Here is a 14,182-nt window from a genome sequence, read left to right on the forward strand (position 1 = left end):
GCTCTTGGGAACAGGAATGCAATCAGAGAGAAGAGAGAGAGCAGATGGTGCTGGCAGCAGGACTACCTGCGTCACCTCACAGGCAAGCCCCATGTCTCCAACTGCTGCATGGCACATACATTACCACAGTGTGCGGTTTCTCTGTTCATATAATTGCAAGTACAGAGCTTGGGCTCCTGCAACAGCCCTCCCATTTGCAGGTGGGGGGAGACAGAAGAGCACACAATGCATGTAGCAGAAGATCACGTGGGTACTAAAGCCCACGAGGCTCCATCTGCACAGCAAGCTGCCAGGCAAGGCAGAATTCTGCAGCCCCACTGATCAGAGCAGCTTAGCCTCACCGCACTCAGCAGCAAGGAGTCGGAGGTTTTGCACCTCAGGCTTTCCTGCAGTCTCTTCCTCTGGGAAGAATAAAGAAGCTGGAGGCAAGCCTGTCACACTGGTATTGGATCCTGTTACTTTAGAGAGACCAAGAACAGATGGCAAGGTTGCAGGGGTGTGGGGGGGGGCAGAATAGAAAATGGGCTCTCCTCAGCCTGATCCTCCTCTCCTGGTTCAGATAAAATCAAGCATCCTCTTCTTCCCTACAGCCCATGGTGGCACCTCCAAGGAAGACTGACGCATGCTTAGCAACAGGTGTGAGAGACCAGCTCACAGCTCTATCTGCACAACAAACCTGCAAGTCAAGCCCAAAGCACATAACCCAACCCAGTACATTAGGACCACTGCTGCCTTCTGTACGCCCTGCCCAAAACATAGCTATGTCTTATGCAGCTTTGTGAGATGGGACAGAAGCCTGGCTAACAGCCTCTCATGCCATTCCTGCTCCAGCCCTCTCCCAAACAGGAGCTTCTGTTCTGGCCAGACTGCCCTCGTGGGGCTGACTGGAGCCAACAGAACAAGCGGACCGCTGGTACCCGCACTCTGGAAACAGTCTGCAAGAGTGATGGGTTGCTCCTGGCGAAACTTAAGGATTGCAGCAACTGACAAATACAATCATGCAGCCCTTTTCCCAAGAACTCTCCACACCGCTGCTCAGAGCCGTAGCAAGAAGAACAGGGAACCAGGAACATTCCCTTTTTGACCATCTTGAAAAACTTCATCTTTATTAAAAAAAAGTAAAGTAAGAACTAGTTACTGCAAAACCTTCCTAGGAAATGCAGACTTCTCTGAGTAAAAAGTTATTAATGTACTACTTTGGTAAACACAACTGGAACAGAGGCTCTCTACAACACTGGAAACGTGCATACATTGAGGGGAAAATGGTCAGATAATAAAAACAAGGACAACAGGCCTCAAAGAATACTTTTTAATTCAAAATTAGCAAAGCAGGTCACACTGTAAATGCAACACCTGCAATAATTCATACCTTACTCTTGTTTTTTAAATAACTGAGAACTCAGAAAGAACGCAAAGACATTTAAAAACTTCAGATGCAGAAAATTTGAAGAGGTGGGGGAAGAAGTTTCGTCCACACCTCTGAAGAGCTCAACCCCAATGCTCCCAAGACCTCCTCCACACCCCCCATCCAAAGTAAACTTGGGGGAGAGGAAAGTCAGGGGCTGCTGGACAGCTCCCCTACTCTCCAATCCTTCAACGAGGCTCCCAGACTGGGGCACGCTGCAGGAGCCAATGAGGTGCCCAGCACATGAGACTGAGGCCTCATCACTCCATCTCTCTCATGGTCTCAGTGCTTCTGGTGCTGTAGAGGAGAACTCTGCACTGACAAGCAGCTGCACAGGAGCTGCTGGAGAGGAGTGGGGGGGCTGTTAAGTTTGTACCAGTGAGAGCAGCTGCAATAGCAAGGCAGGAGGCTCTGCCTCTGGCAGTGCAGCTCTAGTCCCTATCTCCCTGAAACACTGCAGCCCCTTGGATATGTTCCTGCAGTTCCAGGAGGAGCTTCTCCAACAAAAGAACATAGTTCTCCACTACCACCTCTGCCTGGAACCTTTTGCTCACTCGGCAGCTGCTCTGCATGCTGGGATTGTGGTGGGACAGAAACCAAATGCTCCCCCTATGCTGCCCAAGGGGCTCTCCAAGGGCAGCAGTCTGCAGGGTCTGGACACTGGCTGCTGACACAGGAGGAGCTGCAATGCATTCTCAAATTCGCTCACTAGAGAGAAAGCAGAGCACGTCACCCTAGAGGAAAGGAAGCAAAGATCTTAAATATGCTTCCTGTCCTCTTCCTCTTCACCAGCTCCAGCACCCGCTGTCCTAACAAGCCAGAGGGCTGCAAATGCTAGGTCATGCCTGCCCCAAGGGGTGTGGTGGCAGGGGAGCCAATGTTATCTTCCCTCCTAGTCCTGCCCCAGTTACCGCAGCACCCACTCATGCTCACTGTGGGTCCAGCTCCTCTGCTCCCACAGGGCTGCAGGCCACTGAAACAGGCTCATTCCCATGGACACCGGTAGCCTGGTGCCTTCAGCCAAGTGGCTTGGCACACCTCCATGCCTCTGTCCATCCGAGGTTCAGAACACCGGGATCTTGTCCCTGCGCACCGTGTCCAGATCATCATCCAGGGTCAGCAGGACCTGGGAAGAAGCTCAAGGTTGCAGGTCTCGCTGGTCACCTCACAGTTAAGGAAAACAAGGAAGAGAAGGAGAGGCTGAGGCCCCACAGCAGAGCAGGACTTACCAGAAAGGAAAAGAACAAAGCAGCTGCAGAAAGGAAGTGCCAGACATCGTGGTCATCAAAGAAGCCCAGCAGGATGCACGACCGGTTCTTCTCTCGGGACTCTGCTGGAGTCTCCTAGAAGAGAGAGCAGGCAGTCAGGACTCGACACCAGCACAAAAAGGACCCTGGCCTTGTACACAAAGCCCTCTGGAGGATTTCCTGCCTTAACCCTCTATGAAAGAGCCAAGAATAACAGTGGACATGAAATGAGGACATGACAGGTATGCAGTGCAATACTGCACAGCTGGGGATGGGTCTGAAACCATGGTACACAGCTCAGGAGAACTCCTATGGTCATCACATCTGATGTGCAGCATAGTACAAGCTGCAAAACCTCCACTGGATACTTCTGCAGCAAGCCCCTCACTGTCATGGTGATGGAGAAGGCATCTGGTCTAAATTTAAGAGCCTCTCAGGTCACATGGGGTCCCCACAGCCCATGTTATTTTCCATTACTCGTCTCTCCAGGGAGAATTTTGCCAGCTATTTTTGGTCGGGATCTGCTCCATTGTCTTCAGATCACCAGGTAACCCTATCTCCCATAAAGAGGGCCTCAAGATCATCACTCCACAGTGGGTATGGTGGTGATTAGTTGACATTGGACTTGATGACCTTAGAGATCTTTTTCAACCTTCATGATACCATGCACAGTTATTTTGGCCTCAGCACAGCTTCCTGCACTCCTTTCCTGATCTCGGAAGGCAGACCAAGGCTCTCCCCCACAGTACTTTTTTTTTTTTTTTTTTTTTTTTTTTTTTTTTTTTTTTTTTTTTTTTTTTTTTACAGAAAAAGAGCAACAGGAAGGGAAGACAAGAGACAGACACGGACAGAAGGATAGCAAAAGGGAAACGTTACCTCCCAGCTGCTGAGGGTCTGGAAAAAGAAGTAGAGGGCAGCCGCCCACACCACTGCTGTCGCCACAATGCAGAACAAGGGAATAGGCAGGAGCTTCTCAGAACTGCGGATCTACAGGGAAGGATGTAGCCTCACAATAAGTGCTTCCCAGGGGCCAGAGCCATGCACGGTGGCAAATAAGCCTGGCCTGTCCATCTCCACAAAGTATTGCCCACCCAGGAAGATGCAGTCCAGCCAGCAAGATCACTGCACAACATCCCCTCCCCAACAACCAGTTCTTCAGCTCACCCCAAGTCCCACACAGGACTCTCTATGCCCATCTGCAGAACCCAGACTACAGCTGAAAGGAGGCTCATACCATCCCTTTCAGAGATGGGCACGTGCACGACAGCTACAGTCACCTCTTTTACCTTCATGATGATGTAGAAAGCCAGGTACAGCAACAGATTACAGATGAAGATGCCCAGTATGTAGGAGGCAAAGTCTCTGGGCCGATACACCAGCCCAAAGATAGCACTGAAGGTAGAGAGAGAAGAGACATTAGACAGCCTCTTTCACTGGGGACACGTACATTCCCTGCTGCTCCTAACCCACTCAGACCACAGGACATGGCAACACTGCTGCAGCCTCCCAGTTTCCTGAAGGAAATAGTGTTCACCTCAGCTCCTTACTAAGAAACAAAGCAAAGCAAAACAAACCTACTCATCCACTGAGAGCAACTAGAGATGCCAGAAGGGTAAAGGGGTTCAGGAAGGTTGGACACTCCTCAAGAAGGAAATCTTGAAGGCACAGGAGCAGACAGTCTCCCTGTGCTGTAAGATAAGCCGGTGGGGAAGATGACTAGCATGGATGAACAGGGAGCTTTTTCCTGAAGCTCCAGGAAAAAAAGAGAATCTACCTCCTATGGAAGAAGGGATGGGCAACTTGGGAGAGAGTACAAGCTGGGAGGAGGGAGGAAGTGTCAAGTGCCTGTGGATAGGAAGGCCCTACAGAGGGATCTGGACAGACTGGATAGCTTGGCTGAGGCCAATGGAAAGAAGTTCAACATGACTAAGTGTCAGGTCCTGTACTTTGGCCACAATAACCTCAGGCAACACTACAGGCTTGAGGCAGAGTGGCTGGAAGACTGTGTAGAGCAAACAGACCTGGGGATATTGATTGATGCTTGGCTGAACAGGAGCCAGCAGTGTGCCCAGGTGGCCAAGAAGGCCAATGGCATCCTGGCTGGTATCAGGAATAATGTTGTCAGCAGGAGCAAAGGAAGTGATCACCCCCCTATGTACTCACCCCAGGTGAGGCTACACCTTGAGTAATGTGTTCAGTTTTGGGCCCCTCACTACAAGTGAGACATTGAGGCCCTGGAGCGTGCTGAGAGAAGGGCAATGAAGCCAGTGAGGAGTCTGGAGCACAAATCTTATGAGGAGCAGCTGAGGAAACTGGAATCATTCTGTCTAGAGAAGAGACTCATTGGAGACCTTACCACTCTCTACAATTCCCTCCACAATTTTGTGAGGTGGGAGTTGGCCTCTTCTCCCACGTAACTAGAGAAAGGACTAGAGGGAATAGCCTCAAGTTGTGTCAGGGGAGATTTACATTGGACTTCAGGAAAAATTTCTTCTCTGAAAAAGTGGTTTGGAGTTGAACAGGCTGCCCAGGGAGGTGGTGGAGTCACCATCCCTGGAGGTGTTCAAGAAACGTTTATATGTTGTACACAGGGAGACAGCATAGCGAGAAAATATTGGTGATAGGTGGTTGGTTGCACTGGATGATTTTGGAGGTCCTTCCCAACCTTGGTGATTCTGTGATTCTGTTATATTGCACTGCTTCCACCCTATGGCCAAACAAATCTCACTCAGTAGGGCTTGGCCCCAGATCTCTGCATATAGTAGAAGGCATATCCTTGAGAAGCAGCTTTTGAGAAAAGCAGGAGTTAAAGGCAGTTATTTTAGGTCTTATCCAAGAGCTTGACACTCCAACCATGTAGCTACTGCTGGGCTCTGCAACTGTGTCAAATGTCTCTGTCAAGTCTCCCGCAGCTGAACTAGGCTGGAGCTCCCAGCTATAGAGGATGTGTTTGCATCGCACAACATAGCACTGTTGTATCTGGCCAACCCTGGGCGAGCTCGTTCCAACAAGCCACTAGACAGCACCAGCAAAACACTCAGAGGTACCTCAGGTATCTCTGGAGCACTCTGCAATCCAAACTGTTGCAGAAGAGCCCCAGCACAGAACAATCACACCGTTGCATTTCCTCCCTACCCCAGGCCACCTGTATCAATACTGAAGCCCATGTACACAAGTAGGCAAAACACCCCACCCCACTACTTACAAGGACCAGTTGACCAGGTTTCCAACGATGAGCAGCACCATCCTGTCCTGAAGAAAAGACACCAATGATCACATGAAAGCAGAAAGAAACACAAGTGGACTTGGCCTCAGAAATTCAGGCTATCATTGTCTGAAGGTTTGGAGTCTGGTTCCTGTAACTGCACATGTACCTGGCTCTTGTGTTTGCTGCATGTAAAGGAGTATTTGTGAGATGGATGCTGCTCTGGCCCTCATAGATTTGAAGAGAACATTGCATAAAAGAGATTAAGCATCTAAATAGAAGAGTCAACCCCTCAAAAATCATTCTCAGAAGATTCACTTGCCTGCAAGTCGTTTGGTTAAGTTTCCACTGTTTTCCTAGTTAACTTCCTTCCACATAAAAACATACTGCACAGAAAAATGGCATGTTTGAAAGAGGTGGACAGCCTCCTGCACATATCCGTGGAGCCCCCCCCCTTTTTTTTCCCCTTTAAAACCAGTTTCACAATTAACAAGGTAAGAATTCCAACTATAGAGGGCAAAATAGATACATCTGTGTTTCTTACATGTTTGTTCTTACACAGCTACTTTCATGAAGTAGCTATTTCAAGCCAGTCAGGCTTACTTTATGCCTGTGTGCATCAACTTTGATTGCAAAATTCAGTCTGATGCTTACTGTGAGACTGAAGAATAAAAACAAAGTAGAATTTATGAATAAAGATCTAATTTGACTTCAAGCACTAATTAATGCTCTATGCTGAGAAGAAAGCAATCACTAGGACGCAAGGTAACAGCTACTGTTTCTTTTTTCCCCCTCCTGTCAGCCCCAAGACACTGTAGAAACCACAACAGTCACTGCATTCCTTAGAAAGGATGTACTGCACTGAGTCTTACACCAATTCCTTTGAGCTGATGTCCCTAGAAAGAAAGAGCAACGGCAAATTCTATCACACTTGTGTCACATTTGCTCTGATGTTCTATTCACCAGGCCATAGATCAAGGAAGTTCTGGTGGAAGTAAAAAGTTCCAGCAGAGATATATAACTGCACACTGGTGAGAGGTAGGGGAGAGAAGGGAAGCAGGCAGCATCACTTTTTTTATAATAGCCACAACCCTCTCTTCTGCACACTACCTAGAAAGCAAACAAATGCTGAAGGAGGTGCAGAAAAGTGAGAAATCACCTACCATGTACATTGGTCGACTGCACTGCTGGATACAGTCCGTGTACAGCACCATTGCTGCCCGTCGAAATATCCCCAAGTCTGCCAAAGGAAAGGACAGAAGTCAGTATAGCTAGAGTGAGCTCCATAACACCTGCTAAGTAAAGATGCAGGCACACACTGGCTAAGGATCCAGTCTATGAAGGTCAGGGTGTTCACAGATTCATTTCTTGCCCTCTGGGAGTAGCCCATGCTGAGCAGAACAGCAGGTGGACAGTGTTTGGTCAGAACAACAGGTTAAAAACCAAACATTCTTGACCCTGGTGCTGCTCAGAAGTCAGATAGACCCTGTCTGAATGCAAATATGTTGGCTTTGCAGCCACTCCTCTTTAGGGGATATGTTCATGGAGGAAGGGGAAAAGTGCTTTCCATGGAACAGCGTGGAGGGAGACACAGGAGACCCTCATCTCTGTTGAGAGTGGTATAGAGAGACAAAACACAAAATGCCCCTGCTACAGAAAATAAATAAAAATCACTGCAGAATCTCCTCTGGAGAGCCATCAGTAGCAGTGAAGGCAAACAGACATGCATGCATGCAAAGGTCCCTTTTTAGTCACAAATGTGGAGTTCAAAAAGACTCCTATGTTATGATAAGGGCTTTTCTGTGCTACATCCCTTTCCTAGGAAGGAGCAGGCCCTAGCAGAGCTGCTGGCAAATAAACTTAATTTCTCAAGAGCCAACCCCAGGATGGCACGCAAGCCCACCTTCCACACGCATCCATGCACCCCCAGCTTCTCCACCACTGCTCAATAATTTCAAAGAATGGGAGCTGCTGCCATTTACCTGAGTCAGGGCCATCTGAGGCAGACAGGAGCAGAAGAGGAAGGAGAAACACATTTGTAAGCAGAACACATGAGCCAGGCTCCCACTAGACCTTCTCTTCCCTCCCCATCCAGCACACCCTTCTGGAGCATAGCTCAAGAGACAGCAAATGGGTCCTGTTGATTCCCGTTGTCCGGAAAGCAGAAGCAGGAAAACTTCAGAGGCCAGGAAAAGATAATCCCAAATGCAAGTGCTGGCCACAGGATTGGCCTTACAGTTCTACCCAAAGCCACACAGGTGATTTGCAAAGATTCAATCAAGAAGCACCCACAAAATAGTTTGGTTGTGACACTTACCCATCTTGAAGCGGCCCATGTAGTAGATCTGGGTGCTGAGAGCCAGTGAGGCCAAAACATGGATCAATGAGAAAATGACCCAAAACCACATATCGTTTTTCCCAAACACCTGAAAGCAGAGATGTATTGGAAAAAGAAAAAAGGAAAAACCCTGGGCATGTTACCAGCAGGCTGCTCCTTTTCTTTTCCTGTATCATCACAGAGCATTAGACAATCCCACTGAGCATGGAAGAGAAAACCCTATTATCTTTCAAGTCAAAAATCAAGTCTATAAATCCAGAGACCAGGAAAGCAAAAGGAGCTTAGCACTTCTGGAGAATAAGCTACTACTTCTGTATGTCCCTTCAGATAAGGCTGATGACCTTGAAGGACTGCAACTGGCTCAGGAAGCAAAAACACTGGGACCCCTAAGCCAGGCAAGCTCTCCCTGCAGAGCTAGGCAGCAGCCCCCATGGCCAAGAGAGAAATTTTACAGGCAGTCAGGGAACCAACCATTGCTTCAGCAAGTGCACTGCGGCAAATCCAAAAGTACACATTGTTTCTACTATAAGCTTTTTGTTTATTTAAGGACTGGAAGCTAATTACCAACCCAAGTTAATGCTGTGTTAAAACTTTAATATTTCCATTATACATTGAAGAGTTCAAAAACTCTAGTCTGCTGACAGGCTACAACTACAGGCTCCCCTCCTCTGGGGCCGCAGAAGGTGCTTGAACGTCTCAATTTGCATGGGGGAAAACTAAGCAGAAAAGCCTTCTCTTCATGAATGGAAAGAGGCACATACAGCTTAGAATCTCCACTCTACAATCTGAAAACATCTCCCAACAAAATATTCACCATCCCATAATAAAAGTCCAGCAGTTTGAACCTAGGCATGCAAATCTAGGATCACAGAAGGACTTCGGATGGAAGGAACCTTAAAGCCCACCTGGTTCCAATCCCCTGCTGATAGCAGAGCTGCCACCACTACATCAGGCTGCCCAAAGGCCTATCCAACCTGGCCTTGAACACCTTCGGGGATTGGAGGTGCCCATCAAGCAGAGTAACAAAAAAAAAAAAAAAAAAAAAAAGTACTAGGAATGCAAGTACAAGTAGCTGCTTAACAGCTTTATTGAGCTCTGATGCTTTCCCTGGTCTCCCCACGCATTTCCTCCCCAGAGAAAAAGGCAGATAAGAGGAAGCCATACCACTCCGAGGACAGCGAGGCAGATGACCACAGCAAACGAGGCATAGGCAGAGTAGGCACTAGCATTGATGTCTGGGTGGCGGGTCTGGTAGAGCTTAAGCATGCAAAGTCCCGCAATCATGTACATAAAGGAGGTGTCTGTGGAAGGAGCACAACAGAAATAGTGAAAACAGGTACCAGCTGGCTGAGAAAGCTGCTCAAAGCACATACAGTGAAACTACACTACATTGTACAGCAGCTTGTGCTTTGCTTCCTTGCAGGACATCTGTGCTCCTGGGCAACAAAGAAAATAAAGAGGCATCAGGGCACAGAAACAGGCAGGAAATTACAGAATGGTTGAGACTGGATGGGACCTCTTGAGATAATCTGATTCAGATCCTCTGCTCAAGCAAGATCAGCTGTGACAGGGTTGTCAAGGGCCATGCCCTGTCAGGCTTTCAATATATCTCCACAGGAAACCACAAACTCCGAGCAACCCATTCCAATCTCTGCCCACCCTGCCAGTTTTGTTTTGTTTTGTTTTTTTAAAAAAAGGCATTCTCCTGTCTTTGAATGGAGCTTCCTTTTTTCATCTAAAGATGCACTGTCTTCTGACCAAGCCTTGAAGCTTTGCAAGAGTAGAAAGGTGAGAAATACTTTTAACTCTGCAGGAGATAGAGACGGCAAATCCTTCTTCAAGCACAAAAGAAGGCAACTTGTCTTACCAAACTGGAAATTAGAGTAATTGGGGCAGACATGGTAGCAAGCACTGAGCACCCCTTCCATCATCAGAGCAATGCCCATAGCATAGAAGAGCCCAAAATGCTTTGGGATCCCATAGTCCTAGAAAAGAAGAGGCAGACAGAAGGCACCCTCACTGTTCTGATCACAAGAGAGCTTCCACTCTTCATTACCTCAACCCTCCTAAGCCCCCACACTTGTCCTTCAGCCCATATGTAATTGTATCATACTGCAGAGCTGGTCAAATCCACCAGCAGCAAATCCAAAATTACAGAGAAACTTCTGGTCTGAAGACAGTCTCTTGGTACTGATGTCTTGAGACCAAAAATCTCACTGCAACACACATTTAGAAGGATGCTAACTAACAGGCCGCATTTTTCACAAGCCCCATTAGAAACATGTCTAGCTTTTAGTACAAAGGAGCCTCCTCCTCTTTAGAAAGCAGATGGTCTTCTCCACTGCCTGTTTCATCACAGGACAAAGCAAGGATCCAGGCGTGCTCCCATCCAGCTCATCTGCCCCAGTTTTTCCACAGTGAACAATGGAAGAAGAGCCACAGAAGTCATTCCTCAGCTCATCTCCCAGCCTTTGTGAGTCCAGACCGGGCAACAATAGCAACACAGACACGCCACAAGCAGCAAAGTGATGGAATAGTAGGTGAGAATGTGTTCCACCTCCATCTTTTGTCAGGGGAAGAAAAAGAGGATTCCATCCTCCAGCAAGCAAACTGAAAAGCATTCTCCAAGCAAACTGAAAACCACTGTGCATTACCCTTGTTGCTTCCATGCTGCCCTCCCTCCCACCACTAGTCCCATGCAACCATGTACCCACTAGGGTATAGACATCTTTCATCTCCATGGCCCGACGGTGGAGAATGTCTCTGCGCAACACAATGAGGAGAAAGAGAAAGCCCAGCAGCATGTGGCCCACATTGCTAAGGATGTTGTTGAAGGCACTGCAGGGAAAAAGAAGGTTTAAGACAAGAGCATCACAGAAACAGGAAGGTGAACCCCAGGCCACAATAAACTGAATTCATTTAGTTCCCCACCACCACCATCCTCCACCTCAGCAGCTGCCAAACACCTGCCAGTTTTACGCAACGGAGGACAATTTCAGGCTGAGTACTTCATCTGCCTCAACTGATTTAACACTTTCTCTGTGAGATTCACAACTCTAGATTCTCTTTGCACTCCAATGTTACGGTAGAAAAATGCTGCACTGAAAGGACTGTTCTGAATTGCTTTTCAGAGCTGCTCCTCTTTGAATACGTGTGAAAGCATCCAAAGGAGTACATAAGCCCACTACTGGTGGCAAGCAGTTTTGCTGGGGCAAACCTGGTACCACATAGGCCTGGATGCACATCTCACTACAACAGAAAGCCACTGCTGAGCTCAAAAGAAAGCTCAGAGAGACTCTGCTCAGAACCCTAAACTCTTGGTATTCTTTTCAGTGTGGTTGCTGCGAACCTGGTAAGGAAAAAACCCTGCCTAGGCACAGCATGAGGCACAAGGCAATAATGCAGTGACTGCAGGACTCACCTCAGCACCCCAAGTGGATGAGCACACAGAAAGTTGTAGTAGCAGATGTCCTGATTGCCTGTCACATTCACTACCTGGACAGAGTGGAGGTGGGAGAACTGATGTTAGCAAGTCTCTTCTGTTTGTACGTCTTTGCATCGTGCATGCACTGTGTTTACACGAGTTTGACGTGCCATACTGCAGATACAGCACCTGAAGGCTGTGACTCTGCAGTCACTACATCCTGCAAACAGCTTTTCAGAAACCACTGCAGTTTAGAGCCCGCAAGGTCCTGAAAAGCAGCAAAGCTAGCAACAGCAGCTTAGGGTACTTCAAACAGGACATGTGGCTGAGCCCTTGACCAGCTGAGTTTCAAAGCAGTCTTTTTGTTCTCTTTGCCTAGTTTCAGTACTTAGTGCAGAGCAGAGACCATGTGCCACTGTTCCAGAAGAAAGTCAATATGTAGAAGTGAAATCAGTTTGGTAGGATGTAAAGATGTATGTAGGGACCTGGAGGCAACCCAGCAGTAGCACTACTGGGAGTACTGACATCTGAAAATGAAGATTTTATGAGCAAGAGTCGAGATGTTGCCACAGACCATAGATCTGACAGCAGTCCTTACAGAAAAGGTACTTTACGTTTGCATCCTGCAACACAACAACAAGGGTGAAAAGTAGGTCTGCTTGCAAATCTCTGAGTAACAGCTCAGGGCGATGGAAAGCAAAACAAAACAGGAAAAAAAAAAAAAAAAAACCACATATCATAGCCAACTGCATTTGCTTTCAGCAGATCTCCAGAGAGGATAGCAGGTTCCTCCTGACTGCTAAAATAAAACAGGCCCCTAATGAGGATTAGGAAAACAGAGGAGAGGGGATCTGCAGTCTCTGTTTTCCAGGCAGAAGCAGCAGAAACAAGCTCAGAAAGCTGAGCCAAGCTAGCAGAGTGACCAGAATCTGGTACAGAGAGCAGCTAAAATAATCTGCCCTTCAGAGAGACAGCAGGATCCCCAGGTCACCTCAATTTTACTGCAACTGTCATCCCTGTTAGCCACATAGCCACAGAGTAGGTTCAAAGGCAAGATGACACCAAATACTGGTGACAGCCACAGGTTGACGCACCGTCTGGTAGGTGATGACAAGCTGGATGACTGGCAGGGCGTAAAACACTGCAATGGTGATGATGTTCCTGCAGAGAGAAGGCAAGAGCAGCAGTTACAGCATTATTAGCACACACCCATCTCAGAGCCTTACAGTGCAGGTGGAGAAGTTTGTACATCCTGTTGCCTAAGGGCACACACCCTTCTCTCCCAGCCACAGCTTTATAGCAGCTCAGATTATGATCCTCCTGAAGTAGAAGAAAAATGCACTAATGCAAACAGGAGGCAATAGCAAGAACACAAGAAGAGTCAGGATGCTAACCACAAGCTTTTATATTTGAGTAGCTAGTAAAAAAAAAAAAAAAAAAAAAAAGATTTGCATTGGAAGGACCTTAAAGATAACCTCATTCCATACCCCTCGCCAGAGGCAGGGACATCTCCTTCTAGATCAGGCTGTCCAAGGCCCATCCATCCTGGCCTTGAACACCTCCAGAGATGGGGCACCCACAGCTTCTCTGGGCAACCTGTGCCAGTACCTCACCACCCTCTGAGTTAAGAGCTTCTACCCAGTGTCTAATCTAAACTTAAATCTACCCTTAGTACAAAAGGAAACTGTTTTAAACTATCACTACACTGCTGATAGAGTCCTTCTCCAGCTTTCCCGTAGTCCTCCTTTAGGTACTAGGAGGCCACAATGAAGTCTCCCTGGACTCTTGCTTCTTCGCACTGAACACCAATCTCTTTTGCTCCAGCCCTCTGATCACCCCCATGGATCAACTCAGATTCAGAGTCACATTTCTTGTGCTGGGAACACCTCCCTGCAGTACTCCAGGTGAGGTATCACAACAGCAGAGGAGGACAATCATCTCCCTCAAACTGCTGTCCACACTTAAATTCCTCCTTCCCCAGTATGTTTCAGCACATTGCTTATTACCACACTTTAAAAAGCTAATGAAAACCAGTAACTATTGCCAGGATCACATATGTACCAGCCCACAAATATCCACATTTGAGGTATGTGGGATCTGCAGTGACTGCTTAGAACAGAGTGTAACAGGACAGCTGAAAGAATGTCCCTCGAACTAACCAGTGGTTCAAAAGAAGAGCATGTGCACATAGCTGGAGAGCTTACAATTAGAGACTAGATCCCAAGATCAGGCCTTACCAGTTTGTCTTCTTACCAAAAATATATTTTGTATTTTTTGCTGACAATTCTTCGGTCCTTCCTGGACAAGTCTGACAGATAGAGGAACACCTAAAACATTAATGGGGAAAGAAAGAGGGAAGAAAACAAACAAACAAACAACAAAAAACACCAGAAAAGAAGTAGTGAAAAAGCCAGCAGAAAAATCTCAATGTATTTATAAAACATGCATCTTGAGTCACTACTCCTACTGAATATCCAGTTACCATTGCACATTATTTTCTCCCTAGGCTGTTCCACCTCCTTGTACTTTCTTGGACACACTGGGATTCCTCCTCATTTCTCAA

General features: G+C 47.4%; 1 protein-coding gene across 2 annotated transcripts in view; it reads right to left on the reverse strand.

The window, feature by feature from the left end:
* Positions 1-1,295: 1,295 nt before the first annotated feature.
* SIDT1 (SID1 transmembrane family member 1) overlaps positions 1,296-14,182 on the reverse strand; it is a 41,888-nt gene continuing 29,001 nt past the window's right edge. The window contains exons 13-26 of one of the 2 annotated variants that reach the window (XM_085236438.1): positions 13,873-13,946; positions 12,714-12,780; positions 11,617-11,690; positions 10,910-11,033; positions 10,063-10,180; positions 9,360-9,496; positions 8,175-8,283; positions 7,840-7,854; positions 7,021-7,097; positions 5,858-5,904; positions 3,939-4,044; positions 3,529-3,639; positions 2,635-2,748; positions 1,296-2,531 (exon numbers count right to left, since the gene is read on the reverse strand). In XM_085236438.1, the coding sequence (XP_085092564.1) occupies positions 2,469-2,531; positions 2,635-2,748; positions 3,529-3,639; positions 3,939-4,044; positions 5,858-5,904; positions 7,021-7,097; positions 7,840-7,854; positions 8,175-8,283; positions 9,360-9,496; positions 10,063-10,180; positions 10,910-11,033; positions 11,617-11,690; positions 12,714-12,780; positions 13,873-13,946 (1,236 nt within the window). In that variant the 3' untranslated portion in view covers positions 1,296-2,468. The remainder of the gene's footprint in view (positions 2,532-2,634; positions 2,749-3,528; positions 3,640-3,938; positions 4,045-5,857; positions 5,905-7,020; positions 7,098-7,839; positions 7,855-8,174; positions 8,284-9,359; positions 9,497-10,062; positions 10,181-10,909; positions 11,034-11,616; positions 11,691-12,713; positions 12,781-13,872; positions 13,947-14,182) is intronic. The other variant, XM_085236447.1, reaches the window with a different exon arrangement.

Source organism: Meleagris gallopavo, chromosome 1, assembly GCF_905368555.1.
Source record: "Meleagris gallopavo chromosome 1, MGAL_WU_HG_1.1, whole genome shotgun sequence".
In the NCBI taxonomy this organism is placed as follows: domain Eukaryota; kingdom Metazoa; phylum Chordata; class Aves; order Galliformes; family Phasianidae; genus Meleagris; species Meleagris gallopavo.